Below are 21456 nucleotides of genomic sequence, written 5' to 3' on the forward strand. Positions count from 1 at the left end.
CCAAGTCATCTCTTCTGTGGCCCCTTGGCCCTGCAGTTCTCTGCTCAGTTCAACTCTCAGAGGCCTAGGCACCCACATCTCTCGGATGCTGCAAACCAGCTTAGCCTATCCTGCCCACTATGAGGCTCCCAAAGCCTACTGGGCCTCCCTAGGCTGCAGCTGGGCCTGTGGTTCAACAAAGGGGAAGCCTGAAATAAAGAAATCCCTTGGCTGAGGTGACAGAGATGATTCTTTTTTGATGAGTTGTACTCAAAAACATGGTGTCTGGACAGCCTCACCCAAAAGGTGCTGGACCACTAACACTACGATAAATACTGTGTCTTTTTTTAATATATATATTTATATATATAATCTCATTTTTTTTACTTATGAAAATAATAAGCTATCACCAACGTGGATAGGCTTCATCACTAAATTAGCAGAAACCAGCTCAGCACAAACTCTCCAGAGATAAATACTGGTGGCTCAGTCAGGAGGAGGGGAAAAAAGAAAAAGATTAAAAAACCCCAACCTCTCCTCAAAACAACCCCCCTCTTTCAAAATAGAAGGCGCTACATGAAGAGTAACCAGCCAATTCTGTGTCATAGGCCACTGCACGTGAAGGAGGGAGAGAGAGAGAGACTGAAGGTGGGAGAAAAAGAAAGGAAGGAAGGGAGGAAAGGAACAGAAGAGGCCAGGCAGGAGGAGTGGGCTCTGCCCGTGGCTTCTGGGTCCCTGCACCAGGTGCCGATGGAGAGCAGGGCTGCTCCAGCCCTGGGGCCAAGGGAGGACCAGGCGGGGCCAGCCAGTGTGGTTAGCTAGTGCAAGTAGTCGTCGACTCTGGCAAAAGAGCAAGATCCCAGGCCCGCTCGGGCCATGAGCCGTAGACATTCAGATGCCTGGCCCAGGGCGAGCATCAGCGGGGGCTGTTTTGGCAGGTTCTGAGACTCTGTGGAGAAAAGACAAAACCTGGTCACTGCCCTGATCAGGGCTGAGCCCAGGTCCAAGTTCCTTTGGGAGCAGAAGGTTGGGGAGAGTGGACAGAATCTCTCGGAAGAGAGAGTTCATATGCCTCCATGTGTGTCCAAACCACCAGGCTATGGCCCTGTGGACCTTAGCTTTCTTTGGAGCAATGAGCTGGCCTGGGCCCACGTCATAGTCTAGGGCCCACTGTGATCTAGCTGGCCGACTCAGTTGGGCAGAGGGAGGTCAGGGTTCTGTCACAGGAGCCCAAGAGTCCTGCGGGCCACCAGAGAGCCTCTAGGCAGACTTCCCTGCCCTGATCTGGACAAACAAGAGAGGGGTGACGGGCCACCCCAGGCACTCCTGGGGCAGTTTATTTTCGTTAGAGCCACTTACCTAAAATGGCGCTGTTGAGGGCGGCACACACAGGCTCCCTCTGGATGGGGTCAAGCTGCTGGCCAACTGGGCAGCTCCAGGGGTCTGAGTAGGCAAGCAGGCTAAAGGCATCCTAAGGAACAGGGCACTTCTGAGAGGACTGTGGTATGCACCAACACGCCCCATGGCTCCAGGGGGATACGGGGCCCTGCATGGTGTCAGGGAGGGCACAAAATACCCCGATGTCCCACTTCCCACCGCGGTCTCGTCTAGAGCTCACTCTCTCCTACTGCTGCTGCCCTCAGTGCCCTCCCAGAGTCACCACACGCCCCTACTACCAAACAGGGGCCCACTCTGTACAAAAGCCTGGCTTGCTCCATACCTGCAGCATCTCCGTGTGGGCCAAATTCTTGCCATACTCCCGGCCCAGCTGCTCACTCAGTGCCTGCAACTCGCGGCCGAACAGGATAATTCTTTCCGTGGCCGCCTGATTGCCCCCGCAGAGCTGCCGCCGCGGATGCCCATCATCTGCACCCAGAGCCCAGCAGGGGGCACATCGGGAGGGCACAAAGAAACAAGGGAGGACTAGGGTGGGGATCCCGAAGAGAACATGGCAAGAAGGACCTAGGTTGGGGATGGGGGTGAGTGCCCTTCTGGTGGAGGCAAGCGAGGGCTAAGAGGTGCAGCAGGGCCACCCCAAGCTGAGCTGTTCTTAGTCTACCCAGCATAGGGTCTAGGGGTCAGGCAGGACTTGGAAGCTTTCCTCTCCCACCCTGTGCAAGATGTAAGGGGTTCATAAGGGTACCTGCTCTCACCAACCCCCTCCAGCCACTAATGAAGGAACCCAGCCTCGGCAGCAGGCCGAGGTCTTCCCATCGCAAACATCCATTTGTGATGGCTACAGAGGCAGTGGATCAGCCTGCCCAGCCCCACCCCTATCCCCACCGAGGGGAGAGGGCACCGGGACTGAGCACAGCCATCTGCGGAACAGTGGGCGGGTGAGGGCACAGCCTTACCCATGCTGGACTCATCCGTCTGCAGGTCCTCATGCTTGTAGGCACCATTGACGATGCGTGTGGACATGCTCTCCAGCACACCGTTGGGGTAATGCTCCGCCTCCATCTCCATCTCACTGTCGCTGTGGAAATGGGAGCTGGCTAAGGGAATGTGGTTGGAGCAACCTGGGTGGGCCTCCATTGAGGCTTCAGCCACAGGCTGCTGTGGATAAACTGAGGTCCCCAAAGGGCATGAAAGGATAGCTCCCAGGTTCCCAGGCTCCAACACTTGGACCCTACTGTGACGCCAGCCATCCCCAAAGGCTTGTCACCTCATTCCCACTCCAGTCCCGACGCTCTCTCTGTGACTCTTGCCCCCCCCAGCCCTCCTCTGAGTTGGCACACTCCTTCTATGTACCTCTAGACCCCCAGTGACCAGTCAGGACAGGCATGTCCGGGAGCCAAACCCGGGTCAGCCTTGAAGCATTCTGGGGCGCTGAGAGCCACCTACAGTCTGCAGTCTACAACCTCTACCAGCCCAAACTGTCTGGCTGAGAACTGAGCCCAGAAAAAACTCCTTTGGTATAGTCCCTGGGGCATTCTGAGAGGCCTGGTATCCTTGGAGGCAACCACATTCTCAGTGCCAGCGGCTCTGGAGAAAGATGGGGCCAAGGGAAGCAGCAGCTGAATCACGAGCTAGATGGGAAGCTGGAGCCAAAGTCTGGCCTGGCAGGTCCACAACTACTCTTCCAGGCACAGAGCTGGTGAGGAAGCTGGGGATACAGGGCAGGGGGCTGCTCACAGGACAGGCTGTAGTGGGCACAGAGAGAGAGGAAGAAGCTGAGCAGAACAGGTACCTGGTCTCCTGGTTACTGGTACTGCTGTGGGGCTGGGACTTGGTGGAATCTGTAGAGTTGGACTCAGAGTAATTCACTGAGGAGGGAGATGAGGAGGATGATGAGGATGATGAGGACGAGGAGGAGCTGGGTGCAGGGTATTTACTGTGGTTCGGTTTGCTCTTGGCGGAGGCGACGCCGTTGCTGCAGCTGGGACTGTCTGCTCCTAAAAGCCGGGGGACGGTCAGAAGAGGAGGGCCAGCCTGCTGCCCAGTGCGGGCCCAGGAGTAACTGCAATGGTCCCATTTCCCATCCCCTCCACATCTGGCAGCAAGCCCTGAGCCCATCCTGGGGAAGGGTGTCTGGATGGCCCTGCTTCTCCACACCAGTTCTTCCCAGAGCCCTCCGGAGAGCGGCTGACCTGTATTGTGCGTGTGGGAACTAGTGGGGCCGTGTCGGGGGCTGAGGCTGGGGGAGCCAGGGTAGCTGTCCTGGGACTTGGGGCTTCGAGAGCTCAAGCTGCGGACCTCACTGTCAGTCCCGTTCACCATCTCCACAAACTGGCGGCACCTGCGGAAGGAGCAGAGCAGCCATGCTCTGGGCTTGGTCCAGGTTGCATATTCCCACCACCAGCAGGGTGACGGGGGGAGCTGGCAGGGCCCCAAACTTACTTGAGCATGAAGAGCAGGTTGGGATTATGCTCCAGCAGCCCTGGGTAGAAGCGCTGTGTGGTCTCAATGGCCTCCCCAACTCGGCCCTCCAGCACCAGCTTCTGAATCTCTGAGGACAGAAAGAGCGAGGCAGTGAGAGAGCAGCCACAGACCGCCCCCCGCTGTCTCCACACTGCCAGGCCCGGACACAGGCCAGCCGCCAGTCCAGCAGGCAGGCTCAGGCCGGCAAGCCCCCCGAGATGCTCACAGAAGGGACTGAAGAAAGAACCTGGCCACCAGGCCCACAACACATCCTGGTTTCTGTCGAGTGTCAGGGAGTCCTCAGAGAATCATGGGGAAAGGGAGGAGTGGGCGCCCCCAGCCCAGAAAAGCAGCAGGGCGAGTTCGAAGGTCTGCTCCTATGGAGCACAGGTTGCCAGGGGCCTGGCAGGGGCAGAGGTCTTGGCTATGAGACTGTAATCTGGGAGTGGGTGCCTGGGCGCTTTGTGGCCTGACAGGCTCCTCTTAAAGCCAGACTCCTCTCCTCAGGCCTCATAGGGATGGCAATGGGAGTTCATGGTCTCTGGGCCAGGGCCCACGGCTCAGTGGTGTTCAGGGGCTGCAGCAGCCCCTGCTGAGAGAGGAGACCACCCTCCGCGCGCTGGCAGCTCCGGCATTGACACCTCTCAAGCCCTTGGCATCGTGCTCCTGCCCTGGGGCCTGGTGCGTCTTGCTGGGAGGGCCTTCTGGGTCTGGGCCTCTCTCACCCACAGACCCCAAGTCTGGGATCCCTTCCCGTCTGCCAGGCTGGGCATAGATTCTCTAGGAGACACAGACATATCCACGCGCACAGAGACAACAGGCTCAGAGAGACCCAGGCAGGCACACACAGACACGTGTCCACACACACCTACCCTCCCTCACTCTCCGCTCCTCGCCCCATCTCCTTTCTGGGCTGTTTCCTCTTTCCCCACACCCTCCTTCCACAAAAGAGCCCCCCCCACACACAGCAGGCAGGCCAGTACGAACACCAGGAAAGCTTCCTTGGGCTCCTTCAAAGGCAAAGGGCAGGAGCAGAGGTGGGAAGCAGAGAGTTCTACCACAGTGGCCATGGAGCATCAGCCTTCTCCATCTGAAAACTTCAACCCCTCTCTGGCCAGGGGCAGGCAGAATGACTGAGGTTGAGTAAATGGTAGACAAGGCAGGGCACTGGACTGATAAGATGCAAACACGCTCTTTCCAGAAGACTATGAATGGGGGGCTAAGTGGAATCCAGCATGCCGGGGGAAGGAAACAAGCATGGTGGCAGGGGTAGCCAGGCTCACAGGGCCCAGCTTGCAGCCGGCCATCAACGTGTGCATTAGGACGCCTGCACGGAGACATCCCCATGCTGGGACAGTCCTTGGGGGCAGTGTTGCCTTGAAAGAGGGACAGAAGCAGGGCCCAGGGTTGGGTGGTGGGCTGGTCTTCTGGTGAGGATCTGAGCTGAACAGACTCCTGACAGGTTACCCAAGGCTGCCACGAGCCAAAGAGCAAGGACAGGTGAGGGAGGGAAGGTAGGGGCAGAGGAGAGTCAACCTTACTTTGTCTGTTCTTTATGGATGCTTGTTCTTCCTGAATCGGGGTTTCAGTCATTCGGGCAAAAGCCGTGGCCGTGGCACAATACCCATGATGCACCAGGTAAGATGAGACCATGCTAGAAAAAAGGAAATGCTGAAGGTTGACACTTAAGAACTACATTTCTCATTGACCCCCTGGCGGGACAGACTATCTCCCGTTAAACACATCTTAAAGACCTCCACAGAATGAGAATAAAGGGGCTGAAACAAAATGAAAACTTGCCCCAGGGCTCATGCAGTCAGGCGGGGGAGGGACGGGTCACCAGGGCGGTCCTCGCCGCTTGAGGAGTGGCTGCAGTGCTCTGGGTTATGCTGCCCACAAGCGGGCAAGTGTGGTAACACGAGTACATAAGGAAGCACAGACCGTCTCCGCACATGAGCGGCCACCTCCTGTGACCTGCGGCAAACCCAGAGACTGCTGCTGCGAGCCTCTCTGAGGGCTTCCTGGAAGGGCGGCCAACCAAGCAATCTGGCAGCAGCCCAGATGGGGATGAGGCATGCCACGTGCGTACCTTCTCCAGACACAGGAGCTCCTGTGCAGGCGCCCCACGTGCCTGGAAGAAGCATTCCAGCTCAGCTGAGCCCGGCCCTCAGGAGTGCTGGCTCTAGAGGGTGATGGGGAGCTAAGCCATGACCCAGGTTACTCCACAATACACCACAAATCTAGGGTCCAGAAGCCACAGTTTCAGGCAGTAACATGGCCACATGAACACAGTCTTTGGGAGATGGCCCTGAGAAACCTGATGCCCAGAAATCATTTAATCCCGCCCGAAACTGGCACACATAAGCAGTGGCACACATGGAGCCCTTGTGTCTGATGTGCACGAAAGTGAACACCTTGCTGTGTGCATATGTCAATGTCATTATTGTAACTGCCCAACCCGAATGTCTATAGGGCTGTCCTGTGGAAGGCTCAGAAGTTCAGTTGGGTGTTCCCTTGTGTTTTAAGGGGTAAATGAGACGATCCATATAGAGTGCCTAGCACAAAGCAAGAAGTCAACATCTATGACCTCTTATTATGAAATTATGTATTCATAACATTTCCTTACAAATAAGAATTATAATAATTATACTATTAAAAACACAAGGGCAAAAATTATTGACAAAACAAGGTTCAGATGAGGCCATACACATATCAGAGGCCACTGAAATGTATAGTCCCCTTGATTCAGTAATTCTACTTCTTGAAAGGATACCCAGAAAATAATCTTAAATATGGAAAACTCCTACTGTATAAAAGGGTGACCTACACAAGTGAGAGAGAGGAAATAACCTGAAGCTACCGCCAAGGGAAGCCACCCAAGGGGCTTGTGGAAAATGTGTCTGTGAGATAATATAGCCATTAACAATGCCCCTAAAGTGAAGTCATATGAAGTCACAGGATATGGGTTATATGAAATACTTAGCAAATACTACCTATGAACACACACAAGGCACACAGATACATACACATAAACAAACACACCCATCTGCTGAGGCCAAGCCCTGTCAGCTGAAAGCATCAGCCGCTCCCCCACACAGCTGGGGCAGCTCACCCCTCCCCTTGCCTGTCCCAGCAAGCCTACTGTGGGGACTGGCACCATCTGGCCCTCCAAGGAGGGGCTGCTTCTAAGTTCTGGGGCTGGGGACAAGATGGAGTCGTGCTGCTATTCCTGAGAAGGCTCTGGCCACCTACCCCCCGCCTTAGTCCTCGCATAATATCCATCCCTCAGGAAAGGCTGCACGAAGAACCCAGTGTATGCCCCACCCCCACCCCCTGGACTCTAGGACCCTGGCATCTACAGGCCAATGACCTGGGCTAGGAGGAGACCAGCCTTCCTCTGTTCATCCTTGAGAGCCAAGGCAACAAACTAACCCACTGCCTGGCAGAGTGGGTACAGCTCATTGCCCCACTCAGGCCTGCAGCTGGCAAGTGGAAGAGAGACCTGTATCTGACCTCCCTTGGCCATCTCAGCAAGACTGGCCCCCAGGAGAGTCTGGGGATTAATCAGCCAAGAGTCAGCTAGGTGGGCCCTAGGGAGGTCTCTCTTCCCACCACCACTGTTGCAGACGCAAGGGGTTTAGGTGGATCCGACCCTGAGCAGTGACCTGAGGCCAGAGTCATGGCATGACAGATACTCCCTATGTTGGAAAAAAAGTCCACAGAGGAAGAGGCCACAGGGCATCCTAGTACATCCTCTGCAAGATGAGCTGGGGAAGGGAAACAGCCCTGCCAGTGATATTACATCCAGGGCCTTCTGATCCCGTGGAGGGGCACAGGTTCAACCAGGAGCAGCTCTGGAGAAGTGAACTAAGAAAGGGGCAGGAAAGCAGCAGGCAGAGTCATCCTGGGAGCGCTTTCCAGAAGGAACACTACTCACTAGCGTTCACAAGAGCAGCTTGCAACAGTTCAGGGGTCTACGGGAGAGTGAGGCCCTTGGGAGGGGGCAGGCAGGGAAAGGGCGGGGCCGGGGGACTCACTTCTGCAGCACCGCCTGCCACTCGCCAAGCCGGGCACTGATGGGGAAGCAGTGGACAGTGCCCTGGACCTTGGCACGCCACTCCCGCATGTAGTCCTCAATGTCAAACAGGAAGGGCTGCTGCCCAAAGTTGGCGTCCACAATCTCCCCAGGTGTCTGCAGGCCTACGGTGGGGTAGAGGTTGGCCTGAGGAGGAGAATGAAATGTCAGTTGGGCCCTGAGGGCAAGAGGGGGCAGCAGGGCCTCGTCTCATCTCACCCCTGCACAGAGCAGGGAGGCGCTAGCTCCTGCAGGCCGCTGCTTAGGCTCTGAGAGAACTGCAATGTGGCCGGGGGGGAGACAGGGCTAAGCCAAGTGCTACCCACCTCCCGAGCAGAGAAAGTGCTCCCCAGAGTTAGAGGGGAGAAAGCAAAAGAAAAGCCAGGCTCAATGCAGAGTCTCCTTCCCTGCATTAGAGGCTGTAGTATCCCCAAAGCCCAAGGCCCCCATTTGGGACTTGGCCAGGGCCCACAGAGGCAGGCCGGGCCCCACCACCCTGCAGGCGTGCCTGTGAAAATCTGCTGCAGGGGTGGGTGATGGCTCCTCTCAGAGCGATCAGGACCAAGGATCCCTTTACCACAAAAAAAAAGGGAGTTTTGAGGGGGCAGGAAAGGATGCGAGGAGACAGGAAAGGAAGGGAGGGAGGGAAGAATAGGGCCAAGGGTGTTAAGTGGTTTGGACCCCCTGACAATAGAAAAGGGTAAAGAAAGGCCCTTCCTGTCTGACGCTCACTTAGAGGAGGATCTTCCGGCCAGAGGACGTCAGGGCATGTCCTCTGGGTGTCGGGCTCCCCGCTTCCCTGGGCCAGGTTCTACCAGGTCACTCCCTCACGCCTCCTATGGCTCCCATGCTACAGCCCGCTGTCTCGCCAGCATGGTCCCCATTGTCCCCAGGCTCCCAGTCTTCTCTTCCACCTTCCATCATCAGGCCCCGTATCATTCCTATCACGTGCTATTATCGCACTCTGGGCTGTCTTTCCAGCTCTTGACAGAGAGTGCCGTCACACCCACGTCTGAGTGTTTCGTGTCACATCTCCATCACTAGACTCTTCCCCACTCAGGGTCAGAATTCTCCTCCTGTGTCTGTGCGTTTCACCTAGGATCACAGCCCACCCTTTGGGGACTCCAGGCAGGAGGGAAGGATTTTGATACAGAGACAAAGGTCCTGTAGTCTGAGCTTGAGGAGGGCCCTCAGATCATGAGGGTATTTCCTATTCCTAGAGTGTCACAGGGGTGCCCAGGATTCCTAAGTAGCCCCCAGGGCCAGCAAACCCTTCCTTCTTCCAGAACCAGCCAGGGCACACAGCCAAGCCAGACTCCCACCATTCTGGGTGGAGGCCCTGCATGTGACGAGGCCCAGGATGACTCACAACCAAGAAGGACTGGGGTGCAGGAGGTGGGATGAGCCCTGAACTAAGTCAGCAGGAAAACCTGACCCTTTTCCCCATAAAGCACATTTCTCTGGCTCAGGGGTACCCTGCATGGTAGCAGGCTCAGTCCCCAAGGGTGCTGGCTTTCCTCAGGGATCTCAGATGGGGATGTACACAGATCCAGCTCCCTAACACTTCAGGAACAATTTTCTATACTCTGCCTACAAGTCCACTGGGTATAAGCCACACAGAACTGGTTCAGACCAGCCGAGCCATGGAGCTACCCCATCTCTGCCTACACCGTCCCCCACCTGCCAGCTGCCTCTGGAAATGCCACAAATCATGGTCACCTGCTAAGAGTCATGGAGGAAGACCAGGCCTTGCTGCTGGAGAGAGAAGGCTGGCAGGGCCCGTTACTGATACTTTCAAGCTGATGGCACAGCACATACCGCTGGCTGGGGAGAGGGCAGGACCCCACTGTGTCTGCACTATGCCTGTCAGCCCCCAGGGGCCAGAGCAGAAGACCCCACAGCAGTACTTACCGGGAGGTCTGTGAAGGCTATACCTGCGGAGGGAAAGAACAGTCATCAGGCCACGTGGTGGATTCCCACGCCTCTGTGGGGCCCCAGAGGGCCTGTCACAATGGCTGGGAGAGGGGCTGGTTACCACATCTTCCCTATGGTGGAGGGCCAGCACGAGCCAGGGCCTGGTAGGTTTACACCCCGGCCAGAAGTGAAGTCTGATATTTGGGTATTTGTCCACAGCATTTCTATACTCTCGGGGAAAATCTGCTAGGAAAAACCAGCACCCAAATGATAGACCCTGAGGCCTCTCCAGGCCTGATCACACTCTCTTGATCCAACACGTATTTCTGGACACCTACTCTGTATGCCGGGCTCTTTTCCACCCATTCCCTCCTCTGATCCTTAGACCAACTCTGGTACTAACTAAAGGAGTGCTTAGTTAGGGGTTAACATCTGGGGCTTAGACCAACTAAGGGAGCAGGCTTTCTTATCCCCATTTTACAGATGTGGAAAGTAAGCCTCAGCAGTTAAATGATTTGCCAGCAGTCATAAAATCAGCAGAAACTAGTCTTTCGCGCCAACACTGACAGAGACGTGGCGACAGAGAGGGTGGCAGCTGCCCATCTTTAGCCCCTACTTGCCCAGGGTCCCCAGAGATTCTGAGCTGACAAGCCCAGGTTAACATTGGCCTGTGTACCCTCTGAGCCTTCCTGCCAAGAAAAGAGGCTGTGTTTCTAGGGACCTCAGTCCTGAACAGGAAGTGAGGGTAGAGGGGAGCAAGACCTAAAACATATCAGCAGGCCCAAGCAGGAGAGGGGCCGCGGTACATAAACCAGAGCATTCATGTTCTGCAGGTTGAGGAATGACTCAAAGCCAAAGGAGACTCTCCCAAGGACTCATCGTCTTCCCATTTTTTAAGATAAATTCTTATTACGTCCTCTAGAAGTTCCTAAGCTTCTGGCCTGAGAGATTTTCACACCACTGACTACTTAGAGGTCCTTGTCTTCTCGCTCAACTCCACCCAGAAAAGAAATGGAAACCCAGCAGGACAAAAGAACAGGGGAGGGTCTGATGACAGGTCTCCCAGGAGACCTCGGGCCAGAATCCTGACAGCTAGCCAGTGCATCCCATGTACTTCCTCTGTGCTGGGCACTTGGTTCACCTCTTACAAGGAAGCATTTAATTATCAGGACAGGCCTGGAGGTGTATACTGTCTCTGACACTGGTTTACGTATGAAAAAACCAAGGCACAGAGAAATGTTTTCATTCTTTACTGGGCTATTTTGCTCCTCAGTGAAGGAAGTTTATAAACCCATGACCTGCCTGCCTGTGGCCACTTCCAGCCCCATGTGCATAGTCAGCAGTCACAGAACCAGCAGGATGGACTCTGGAAGCCCCTCAATGTCCACCCACCAGGTCTACATGGGAGCTGCCCCATGGGTCTCAGTGTGGCTGGGCTACTGCTGCTATGCTCCCAGGCTCGTGGAGAGGCCCACAGGACTCTGGAAGAAGGGGGAGTCCAGGCTCTATCAATTACCTGCTGTGTGATCTCTGACAAGCTACCCAACCTTTCTGAGCCTATCTGACAAAAGAGGGTAATGATACACCCAACACCCCAAGAAGAAAGGAGAAATGGATTCTCTGTGGAAGTTGCCTCGTAAACTGAGGTCCAGGTACAAGCTGGCTGGACTTGCACCACAGGGCAAGGCACCTGCCAAGCTCCTGCCTGGGGGATGGCCTACCCAGCTCGCCTAGCTCTATCTCACAGTGGCACTTGGGAAGGCATCCATGAGGATGAGGAGAGAGGCTACTCCACCCCCTATTGCACTGGACAAGGGCAACACTGCTTCTTACAGCCCTGCAGGTCGCCGGGAGTCTCCACAAAGCCACTGTGATAGCAAGATATGAGATGGCCCACGGCAAGATCTGAGAAGTCCAGGCAAAGATCCAGGATGCAAACAGGACATACAAACCTGCTGATGAGAAGTATCCTGAGCCAAAGACACAAAGCTCAGCGATCACTGAGGCTGAGGCTATGAAGAACCTGTATAAAAATTACTCTGGGGACTTTCCTGGTGATCCGGTGGTTAAGAATCCATACTTCCACAGCAGGGGGTCTGAGTCTGATCCCTAACCAGAGAACTAAAGTCCCAAGGTTTGCAGAAAAAAAAAAAAGTTACTCTGGAAGCACAGGGACCACTTGTGGGTGAGACATCAGTCTCCATTCACTCAGAACACTCATTTGTCCTCCCGTCAGTATTTGCCGAGACCTCGCAGGAGCCAGGCCCTGCGTGAGGCACTAGGAAACCCGCTATAAGCCTGGCCCTAAAAGTGCTGGCAACTCCAGCGAGAGACGGTGTACAACTAGCAATGACACAGACATTGCTGACCAGTGACACACAGGGCGAGTGATGGGACAGAGGACGAGGAAGCAAATAAAAGGAGCAGGGCAGTTGGAGGCAAGAATTGTCACTCTGCTTCTCTAAAGGGAAAAAGGTTCTGAGGTGAGAGAGCAGCCACTGCCTCACTGATCCTGTGTGAGATTCTGAGGCACATTATATTGACACGCTGGCTTGTGAGAAGGAAACAAGGTCATTAGAAGAGTCACCAAGCGGTCTATCACTCAGAGTTCATTGACCTTCCTTTGAATTTAGTGATCTAGGAGATGCAGAGGATGGGTCAGACTCATTTTCCAGTACGGTCTCAGCAGCATCCTTGTGGGCAAGACAGAAACCGTGAGCTTCAGAGTAACATAGTGAAGCGCTTCTCAAATGGCTGGTGTCTACCTGGACACGCTGTAGCCTGAAGGGCTCAAATCTAGCCTTGTCCTCTTCCAATATTTGTATCAGTATCTTGATGAAAACACATAGAAACATGCTTACCCAAATTTAGGTTAACACACAGCTAAAGACTGTTAACATACAGCTGTGGTGTTGGAGAAGACTCTTGAGAGACCCTTGGACTGCAAGGAGATCCAACCAGTCCATTCTGAAGGAGATCAGTCCTGAATATTCATTGGAAGGACTGATGCTGAAGCTGAAACACCAATACTTTGGCCACCTGATGCAAAACACTGACTCATTGGAAAAGACCCTGATGCAGGGAAAGATTGAAGGCGGGAGGAGAGGGGATGACAGAGGATGAGACGGTTGGATGGTATCACTGACTCGATGGACATGAGGTCTGAGTAAGCTCCAGGAGTTGGGGATGGACAGGGAAGCCTGGCGTGCTGCAGTTCATGGGATAGCAGAGAGTTGGACATGACTGAGTGACTAAACTGAACTGAACAGCTGAAGAGGATACCAAACATTGGAGACAGGATGAGCAAGACCAAAGCAGATCTTGACAGACTAGGAAAACTGACAATATAGACCTAAAGGAAGTTTAATTATGAGAAGTGTAAGGTCTAGCATGGTGTCTACATAAACATGTACTAGGGAGATAAGCTTTTAAAAACAGTAAGAGGTTCTAGCTGACATTGAGCTGGCCATGAGCTCTTTAGGGATCTAGACTGACAAAGGGTTGAGGGCCCAGAGGAGGGAAGTGCAGGTGCAGAGAGAACAAGTATGCCCCAAATCTCGCGTCCCATGGCAGGTGTCGTGCTCTGAGCAAAGTAAGGACAAGCTGAAGAGAGGTAAGGAGGGCAGGGGTTCAGAGCAGAGAGGCAGGAGTGGGCCTAGCTTGGAGGGGCAAGCGAAGCAGGATTTGGGCAAGGACTGAGAGCTCATAACAGCAGGCCCTGGATTCGGACAGCAGAAGAGTCAAGAGGCAGGAAATGGTTGGAGTCCAAGAACAGAGGGGAAATGAGGCCTTGCCCTGGAGCAGCTAGGTCCTTGCAGCTGGATACCAGCACTTGCAGCTAGGTGGCCACGGGTCAGGGGAGGGTTTCCCAGACATGCGCTGGGTCAGTTCTGCGGCATTTGTGCTATGCTCCTGGCTGCCCAATCTGGGCCGTGGCATCTGACTGCCCTGCTGAGGAATGCTGGCTCCTGATCACCTGCCATAGTAGACCTGATTTCCACACAGGTCTGCTGATTTTGCCCGGGCTTGGAGAAGCCACAGAGGGGGTGTGGGGAGTGGCAGCCACCTTCTGACTGCCCCTGAAACTAGGGGAAGTGAGCCTCTTATGAGTTGGGTTCAAAGTCAAATGCCCAACTCCCTTTCATGGCAAAGCCTCTGGTCAACCTGGCTGGTAGGGTTCTGCCAGATTAGAGACCTCTGCAAACTCAGGCAGGCCTGCCCAGCTGTTAGGTACCACGTCACGGCCACTCTGGCTGTGGGTTCCACTCCCTCAAGGGCCAAACAGTACCCACCCCTACCAGGGCAAGGTGTCAGAATAGCTAGAGTTCCCCTCTCTCTGAAGCCCTATCCTAAGTTTCTCTGTGTGTACAGGACTGCTCTGCAAGGGAACCTCCACCTGCCTGCTGCTGCTCCTGGATTTCTGACTGGTTGATGGCACCACTAATCCAGCTTCTTTCTCATGTTCCCTTCTCGCCAGTGTGCCCCACCTGTCACTAACCCATGCTGCACCACCCCAAGGCCTCTGCAGGCCTGTTCTCCACTGTCTGCACCCATCACCACAGCTATGTCTCAGGTCATCTGCCTCCTCCTCAACCCTTACTCCCATCAGTTCGTCCTTCTCAGTTTAACCAAAGGAACCTTTCCAACATAATTCTGTCGAAGCTGCTGTCTGTTAACCACAAAAAGGCCAGAAGAGACCTGGCCCCATCTGACTCCAGCTTGTCTATCTACCTCATGTACGAGAGCAGCCCTCGCTGTTGCTCCTTAGCAACCAGCGCCCTACAGAAGGGCCAGCCAGAGTCTGGGCCCAGGCGACTGGCATACAAATCACTTCCACTGTCCAGCATGTTCTAGAGCCCCTCAAACTTCTTATCAACCCTAAACCTTGCTCCAGTGAGTGTCACACTGGCCAGGAGCATGACCATGACATTATTCTCCCTCAGCACTGACCCAGGCTCAATAAATGCTGTTGAATGGATGGATTAGCAAAGGCAGAACCCCTATACACTCCCTTCCCCTTTCAAGGCTCCGATGCTTAGAAAGGGCTGCAGTTCCCCAGAGCTCAGCAGAGGATATACGGCACGACTCTAGCTTTAAAACCTCTCGTCAACCAAAGTGGCTCCACAGGGCAGACCCTCCCAGATCCCCTATGTACCCACCAAGGCTATGGCCATTCTTGGTGTAGAAGCAAGTGCCGTTGATGAGGTTGACACAGCAGCCAATCACGTCTCCTGTAGTGAATGTGGGACCGTAGGGTTGGCCAGTCCCTGAGGAGCAGAAGGAATGCCCATCATCACCATGGTAACCATAGGAATGCTTATCCCAACCTGTGGAGGAAAAGAGAGCAAGAGCTGAGGTGAGGTACTTGAGAGAACAAGACAGTCAAAGCCCACTCAGGCTGAGCTCTAGCCTCCAGCACCTCACCAGCATGCCTGGCCTCTCAGAGCTAGCTGCGGGCAGGGGCTGGCTGTGTTAAATGAGCAGTGAGTTCAGCAAGTCACTGCCCTGAGGGGCTGAGGCAGCCCTGCCAAAGAAAGAGCCCAAGCTGGGGTTAACAGGAGCCAAAAACATTCGTGCCCTGGAAGGGGCTTACCAGAGGGCCATGAAACAAGGAGGAAACTGGGGGAAGCCTCATGAAGGAGAAGGGGCTTGAACCGAATTCTGAGGTATATCATGGGGTTTTTTTAAATGCTTTTTAAAACTGAAGTATTATTTACATGTAATAAGAGTCTTCCTTTTTAACTGACAGTTCAGTAAGTTTTAACAACTATTACCACCACCACTATCAAGATATAGAACATTTCCATCAATCCCAAAAGTTTTCCCTCATGCCTCTTTGCAGCTGATTCCATTCCACTCACCCCTAAGCCTTTGGCAACACTGATCTGATTTGTTCCTATGGTTTTGCCTTTACCAGAACGTCATATAAATGGAATCAAACGGCTTCCCTGGTGGCTTAGTGGTAAAGAATCTGCCTGCCAACACAGGAGACATGGGTTCAAACCCTGGTCCAGGAAGATCCCACATGCCACGGAGCAACTAAGACCAACATGCAAGACAACTGTTGAGCCAGCACTGCACAGCTCGAGAGCTGCAACTACTGAAGCAGTGAGCCCTAGAGCCCATGCTCCACAACGAGAAGCCACTGAAATGAGAAGCCCGTGCACCACAACTAGACAGTAGCCCCCGCCTGCCACAACTAGAGAAAAGCCTGGACAGCAATGAAGACCCAGCACAGTCAAAAATTTAAAAAATAATTTAAAAAAATGGAATCACAGAATATGGAGTTTCTTGTGTCTAGCTTCTTTCACTTAGCATAATGCCTTCGAAATTTATCCACATTGTTAGGCGTACCTGTATTTTGTCTCTTTTTATTGCTGAGTAGAACTCCATTGTATGGACATACCACAGTTTGTCCATTTACTAGTTGATAGCATACAGTTGTTTCTAACTTTTGGCTAATATGAATAAAGCCACTAGACATTTGTATACAGGTCTTTGTACAGACATATGCTTTCATTTCTCTTTATACTTAGATGGGGGACTGCTGGGTCACAAGATAAGTCTATGTTTTACTTGATAACAAACTGTCCAACTGTCTTCCAAAGCGGCTATACTGTTTTGCATTCCTACGAGCAATGTATGAGTTTCACAATCTCACCAGCACTTGGTACTGTCAGCTGTTTTTTGTTTCTTCTTTTTCTCTTAAGACATTTTAATATGTACGCAGTGGCTGAATTTGTATTTCCCCAATGTCCAAGGACCTTAAGCACCTTTTCATATACTTCTTTACATTCAGTTTATTAGAAAATTATTGAACTATCTATTCAAATCTTTTTTTTTTTTTTAATTTATATGGAACCATGTGAAGTCACTCAGTCGTGCATGACTCTTTGTAACCCCATGGACTGTAAGCTACCAGGCTCCTCTGTCCATGGGATTTTATAGGCAAGAGTAATGGAGTGGGTTGCCATTTCCTTCTCCAGCAAATCTTTTAAAAATAACTGGTTTGTAAATCTTATTGAGTTGTAAGAGTTCTAGATCTATTTTGGATACTGTGTTTTGAAAACATTTTCTTCCAGTCTGTGATTTGTCTTTTTTCATTTTCTTAACAGTATCTTTCCAAGGCCTGTTGGGATTTTTTAAACCATTTTTTAAAATTTGAGTACAGTTGATTTCCTGCTGGGATTTTTGACTGGGATTGTACTGAATCTACAGATCAACTTGGAAAGAATGGAAAGTGTAATAATATTGATTATTCAAATCCACGAACATGGTATACTTCTCCATTTATTCAGGTCTTCTTTAGTTTCTCTCAGCAGTGTTTTGTCAAATTTATCACTAAACACTTCACTTTTGATGTTATTATGTTATTTTAAAATTTTAATTTCTAATTGTTTCTTGGTATTATATCAAAATATAATTGATTTTGGGGGTGGGAGGATGGGGTCAAGGTTTCTTTCTGGAGTGAGAAAACTGTCCTAAAATTAGAGTATGATACTGGTTGCAAAACTGTGCAAACATGCTAAAAAAACCACTGAACTGTACATTTTATTTCTTTTTTGGCTGCACCATGCAGCATGCAGGATCTTCAGTGACCAGGGATCAAATCCACGTCCCCTCCACTCGATGTGTGGCGTCTTAACCACTGGACTGCCAGGGAAGTCTTGAACTGCCCACTTTAAAAGACTAGACTTTGTGGAATGCAAATTTTATCTCAATAAAGCTATTGAACACACAAATGTATTTGACTTTTTATTTATTCATCTGGTATCCTGCATCCTTGTCAAACTCACCAATCAGTTCTAGTGGCTTCTGTAAAGAATGCAGTGCCCACTGAAAAAGGGTTCCTAAGCAAGAAGCCACCCCACTTCCCACTTACAAAGAACATATGTGTAGTTCAGAGAAAGCATCAGGAGCACCAGACTTGAGGCCACAGGCCGAGTTTTCGGCATGTAGTCTCCCAAGACAGGCTTCAGTGGCTGAAGCTACTAGAAACCCAAACTTCTGCTCCAGGGGCCTGGGATGCCAGGGACAGTGGTATGGCTCTCTCACTGTTGTCGGACCAGCACAGCCTTCCCTAAAGCCAAGCTCACTGGCTGTCGGGCGAAGACTGTCCAGCAAAACCACTGTCCATTCTAGCTCTCCGCAAAGAATCCTTGTAGAGGGGCTGGCTTGCTGTTTCTATCGTTCCTCTCAGAACTATGCCCGCAGTTGCTGACTGATGCCCACTGAGTTCTCTCTTTTGCCAGTGCATCAAGGTTTGCCAATGCTTGCCCTCTGAAGATTTCTACAACATACTTTGGTCTACCCCTAGTACACTGCCCACATTCTTGATCAGTCCTGGTTCCTGCTGAGCCTCTCTGATCACCAGTCACGGTTTCTGGGGCTGTCCCTGTCTCACTCACCACTTACTAAGCCTCCCTCCAACCCTTGCCATCAGGAATCTGAGAGATGAGAGATGAAACACAGGTGTGTGCATACATATGGAAGTGTGTTTGTGTGCAGTGACTAGTCCCAGTCCACTTCTTTCTCACACAAGGATGATCTGGTATGACAGATCTTTTGTGCAGATTCTGTAGTCTAGAAGATAGAAGACACTCGCTGGAAGGTTTTCCTTTGTTTCTTCTTTCAGCCTTCTCCAACTGATGCAGCAGGTACTCTTTAGAAACGAATACAAATGTGGCCATTTGATTTACTGAAGCTAGTGAAATCATCACCAGAACTGTTTCCAACTTAGTCAGTGACTCAAGGATATTTGTGAGCTATTTCTGTCTCAGTGTATGGGAGCTCAATAGCCATCACCAAAACAACAGATGTTTATATTTTCAAAGACCTAAAATAAAAATTTGAGTATTTTGAATACTTTTCTTCAAAGATAAACTATGTAATTATTTTGACAAACCTACCATAGAATTTTTGGATTTTTAACTAAGCTACTCAAGCTATAAATATGGATTTTAAGTTTTTAAAAACTAAAGAGCTCAAATAAAAAACCCAAAATATCTATTTAGAGTCAGTTCAGGATTCACCATCATCTCAGTTTGACTGAAAAATAGATACATTTTCCTGTTTTGCTTTTCTTCAATCCCCAAATGAATTTTTATCAGTTATACAGACTTGCCCAGAGGAAGAAAATTCACAATTCCTGTGGCATACTGAATGTGAAGTGAAAGTTGCTCAGTCATGTCTGAATCTTTGAGACCCCATGGACTATACAGTCCAAGGAATTCTCCAGGCCAAAATACTAGAGTGGGTAGCCATTCCCTTCTCCAGGAGCATACTGAATAAGGCCTCCCAAAGATGTCTAGGTCCTAATGTCCAGAACCTGTAAAATATGCTACTTTGCATGGCAATAAAGATTTTGCAGAAGTGATTAAGTCAAGGCTCTTGAAATGGGGAGATGATCCTGGATTATCTGGGATGGGGAGAGTACAGTAATGCAGTTCAAGGATACACGTAAGAGAGAGGCAGGGGTGTCAAGTAAGAAAAGGTGACGTGATGGTGGAAGCAAAGAGAGAAGAGAAGATGCCATTACACTCTGGCTTTGAAGATGGAGGTCGGGGGCCATCAGTCAAGGTGTGTAAGTGGACTCCAGAATCTAGAAAAGGCGAGGAAGTAGATCCTCCCTAACAGCCGCCAGAAAGACTACCACCCTGCTGCCATCTGGGTTTCAGGACTTCTGTCCTCTAGAACTGTAAAAGGACTATTCAATCCACTACTACTGTAACAGCCACAACAGGAAACTAATACAGTCTGCTATGGCTTGCCTGGAAAATCCCATGGACAGAGGAGCATGGTAGGCTCCCACAGTCCATGGGGTCGCGAAGAGTCAGACACGACTGAGCAGCTTCACTCACTCACGGCTGCAGAAGAAGTTTCTGAGCGTTTGGAATGATCAGTGCAGAGAAGCAACACCTCAGCTACTTGTCTCCTGCTCTTCGAAGCGCTATGAGGTTAAAAGCTTCTCAAAGAAGATCACAGAGTTGTAATGTATCTTCAATAGAAGCTATCATTTCATAGCCAATATTTTTTCCAAACACCATTAAGAGCTTGCATGTGTGTGTGTCTGTGTGTGTGTAAGATGTGTATGAATGCATGTGAAAGGGTTTTTAACTTGGGATAAAAACAGAATGTGAGTATGTGGCTCATTTAGTAACAGTGGCTGCAGCAGCAGCAGTTTGGTTTAAGACCACTGTGCTACTTTTCCATCTTCTGAAAAGAACAAGCATCATCCAACTGTTACCAAAGGCCTGCTCCATGGAGCTGACAAATGAGGGTGGTGGGTGGTGTGAAAGGAGCAGAGAAGATATAACATCTAAGTAAATCAATGAGCAAACAAGAAAATACCTGGCAGAAAAAATATGCTCTGAAAAAAAACTGAGCCAGATGATGAGCTGGAAGTGGGAGTGGGGATGAGGACTGACCCCTGAGCAGAGGTCAGCTTGACCAGAGTATCAGAAGAAAGAACTTTCGAGGTAAGAGGAATGAGTTCAGCATGTCTGAGAAACAGAAAGGCAGCCAGTAGGGCTGGAGCTGAGTGAGACTGAGGATAGACTGGGAGTGGAGTCAACAGGGTTTGCTGAACGTGGGTGCTGACGGCATGAGGGGAAATGAAGACGACTCCCAGGTTTCTGCCCCGGGCAAATGGGTGGATGGCGGTACCACTCACTAAGAGATGGGGAAGATGGACAGAAGGAAGAGATCTTCAGGACACGTTAAATCTGACATGTCTTATTAGACATCAAAGCAGCTGGGTGGCAATACAGGGCAGGTGAGATGACTGTGGCTCATCCCAGATGTGGTTAAGGTTGCCATGGGGAACACTCACTAAACAAACAGTGGTGTGGACAGAAAACTTAAAGTGAAGTCACTGGAGGATTTTCCTATGCGCTATCCTCATACAATGGCTTTCTGTTTTCCTTTGGGAGAAAAATTCAGGCTAGTCAAGGACTAGAAAGGGCAGAACAAACACAAGAGAAAGGTACCAGAAGCCCAAAATAGATGAGGACATGTTAAAGGGCACAAAGTCACTCGAAATGGATTCAGTCACCCCTGCCCTCAATGAACCTTCTCTCCAGGGCTTGAGAAGTTGTGCAGCAGACAGAAGGGCTCCCCAGGAGGTGCTAGTGATGAAGAACCTGCCTGCCAACGCAGGAGATGTAAGAGACATGGGTTCACGCGCGTGCACACACACACACACACACAGAGCAGACAGAAGCTGGACTGCACACACACACACACACACACACACACACACACACGACAGGAGCTGGTACTACAAGGCCATTGTTGAGGTATCGGGCAGACAGAAGAACTGTAAGGCCAAGGCCTAAACGCTGTTGCACATTCTGCAGTGACTTTGGTTTTTGTTGTCAGTCTCAGGCTAAGGTCCTAAGGAGCGGGGATCTGGCTTCTGTTAGAGACACTGCAGTCCTAGATGCCAGGGTAGCTCGTGTGGCCTGAAGGGCCTCTGCAGTCTGCTCTCTCACACAGCACTGTCCCTTCTCAGGTGGCAGACCCCGGGCCGTCACTCACTTTCTCAGACCTTGGTTCCCTTCTCTACAAAATCAGGGGGAGCAATTAGATATCACTGTCAAACGGCCCTAGGAAATTACTTACAAGAA

At 51.4% G+C, this 21456-nt stretch overlaps 1 protein-coding gene across 1 annotated transcript in view; it reads right to left on the reverse strand.

The window, feature by feature from the left end:
* Positions 1-595: 595 nt before the first annotated feature.
* RANBP10 (RAN binding protein 10) overlaps positions 596-21456 on the reverse strand; it is a 54677-nt gene continuing 33816 nt past the window's right edge. The window contains exons 4-14 of the mRNA XM_068992288.1: positions 14989-15156; positions 9827-9849; positions 7878-8062; positions 5382-5494; positions 3820-3928; positions 3570-3718; positions 3170-3374; positions 2334-2455; positions 1700-1845; positions 1339-1450; positions 596-928 (exon numbers count right to left, since the gene is read on the reverse strand). Coding sequence (XP_068848389.1) covers positions 798-928; positions 1339-1450; positions 1700-1845; positions 2334-2455; positions 3170-3374; positions 3570-3718; positions 3820-3928; positions 5382-5494; positions 7878-8062; positions 9827-9849; positions 14989-15156 — 1463 coding nt within the window. The 3' untranslated portion in view covers positions 596-797. The remainder of the gene's footprint in view (positions 929-1338; positions 1451-1699; positions 1846-2333; positions 2456-3169; positions 3375-3569; positions 3719-3819; positions 3929-5381; positions 5495-7877; positions 8063-9826; positions 9850-14988; positions 15157-21456) is intronic.

Source organism: Capricornis sumatraensis, chromosome 20 (assembly GCF_032405125.1).
Source record: "Capricornis sumatraensis isolate serow.1 chromosome 20, serow.2, whole genome shotgun sequence".
Classification (NCBI taxonomy): Eukaryota; Metazoa; Chordata; class Mammalia; order Artiodactyla; family Bovidae; genus Capricornis; species Capricornis sumatraensis.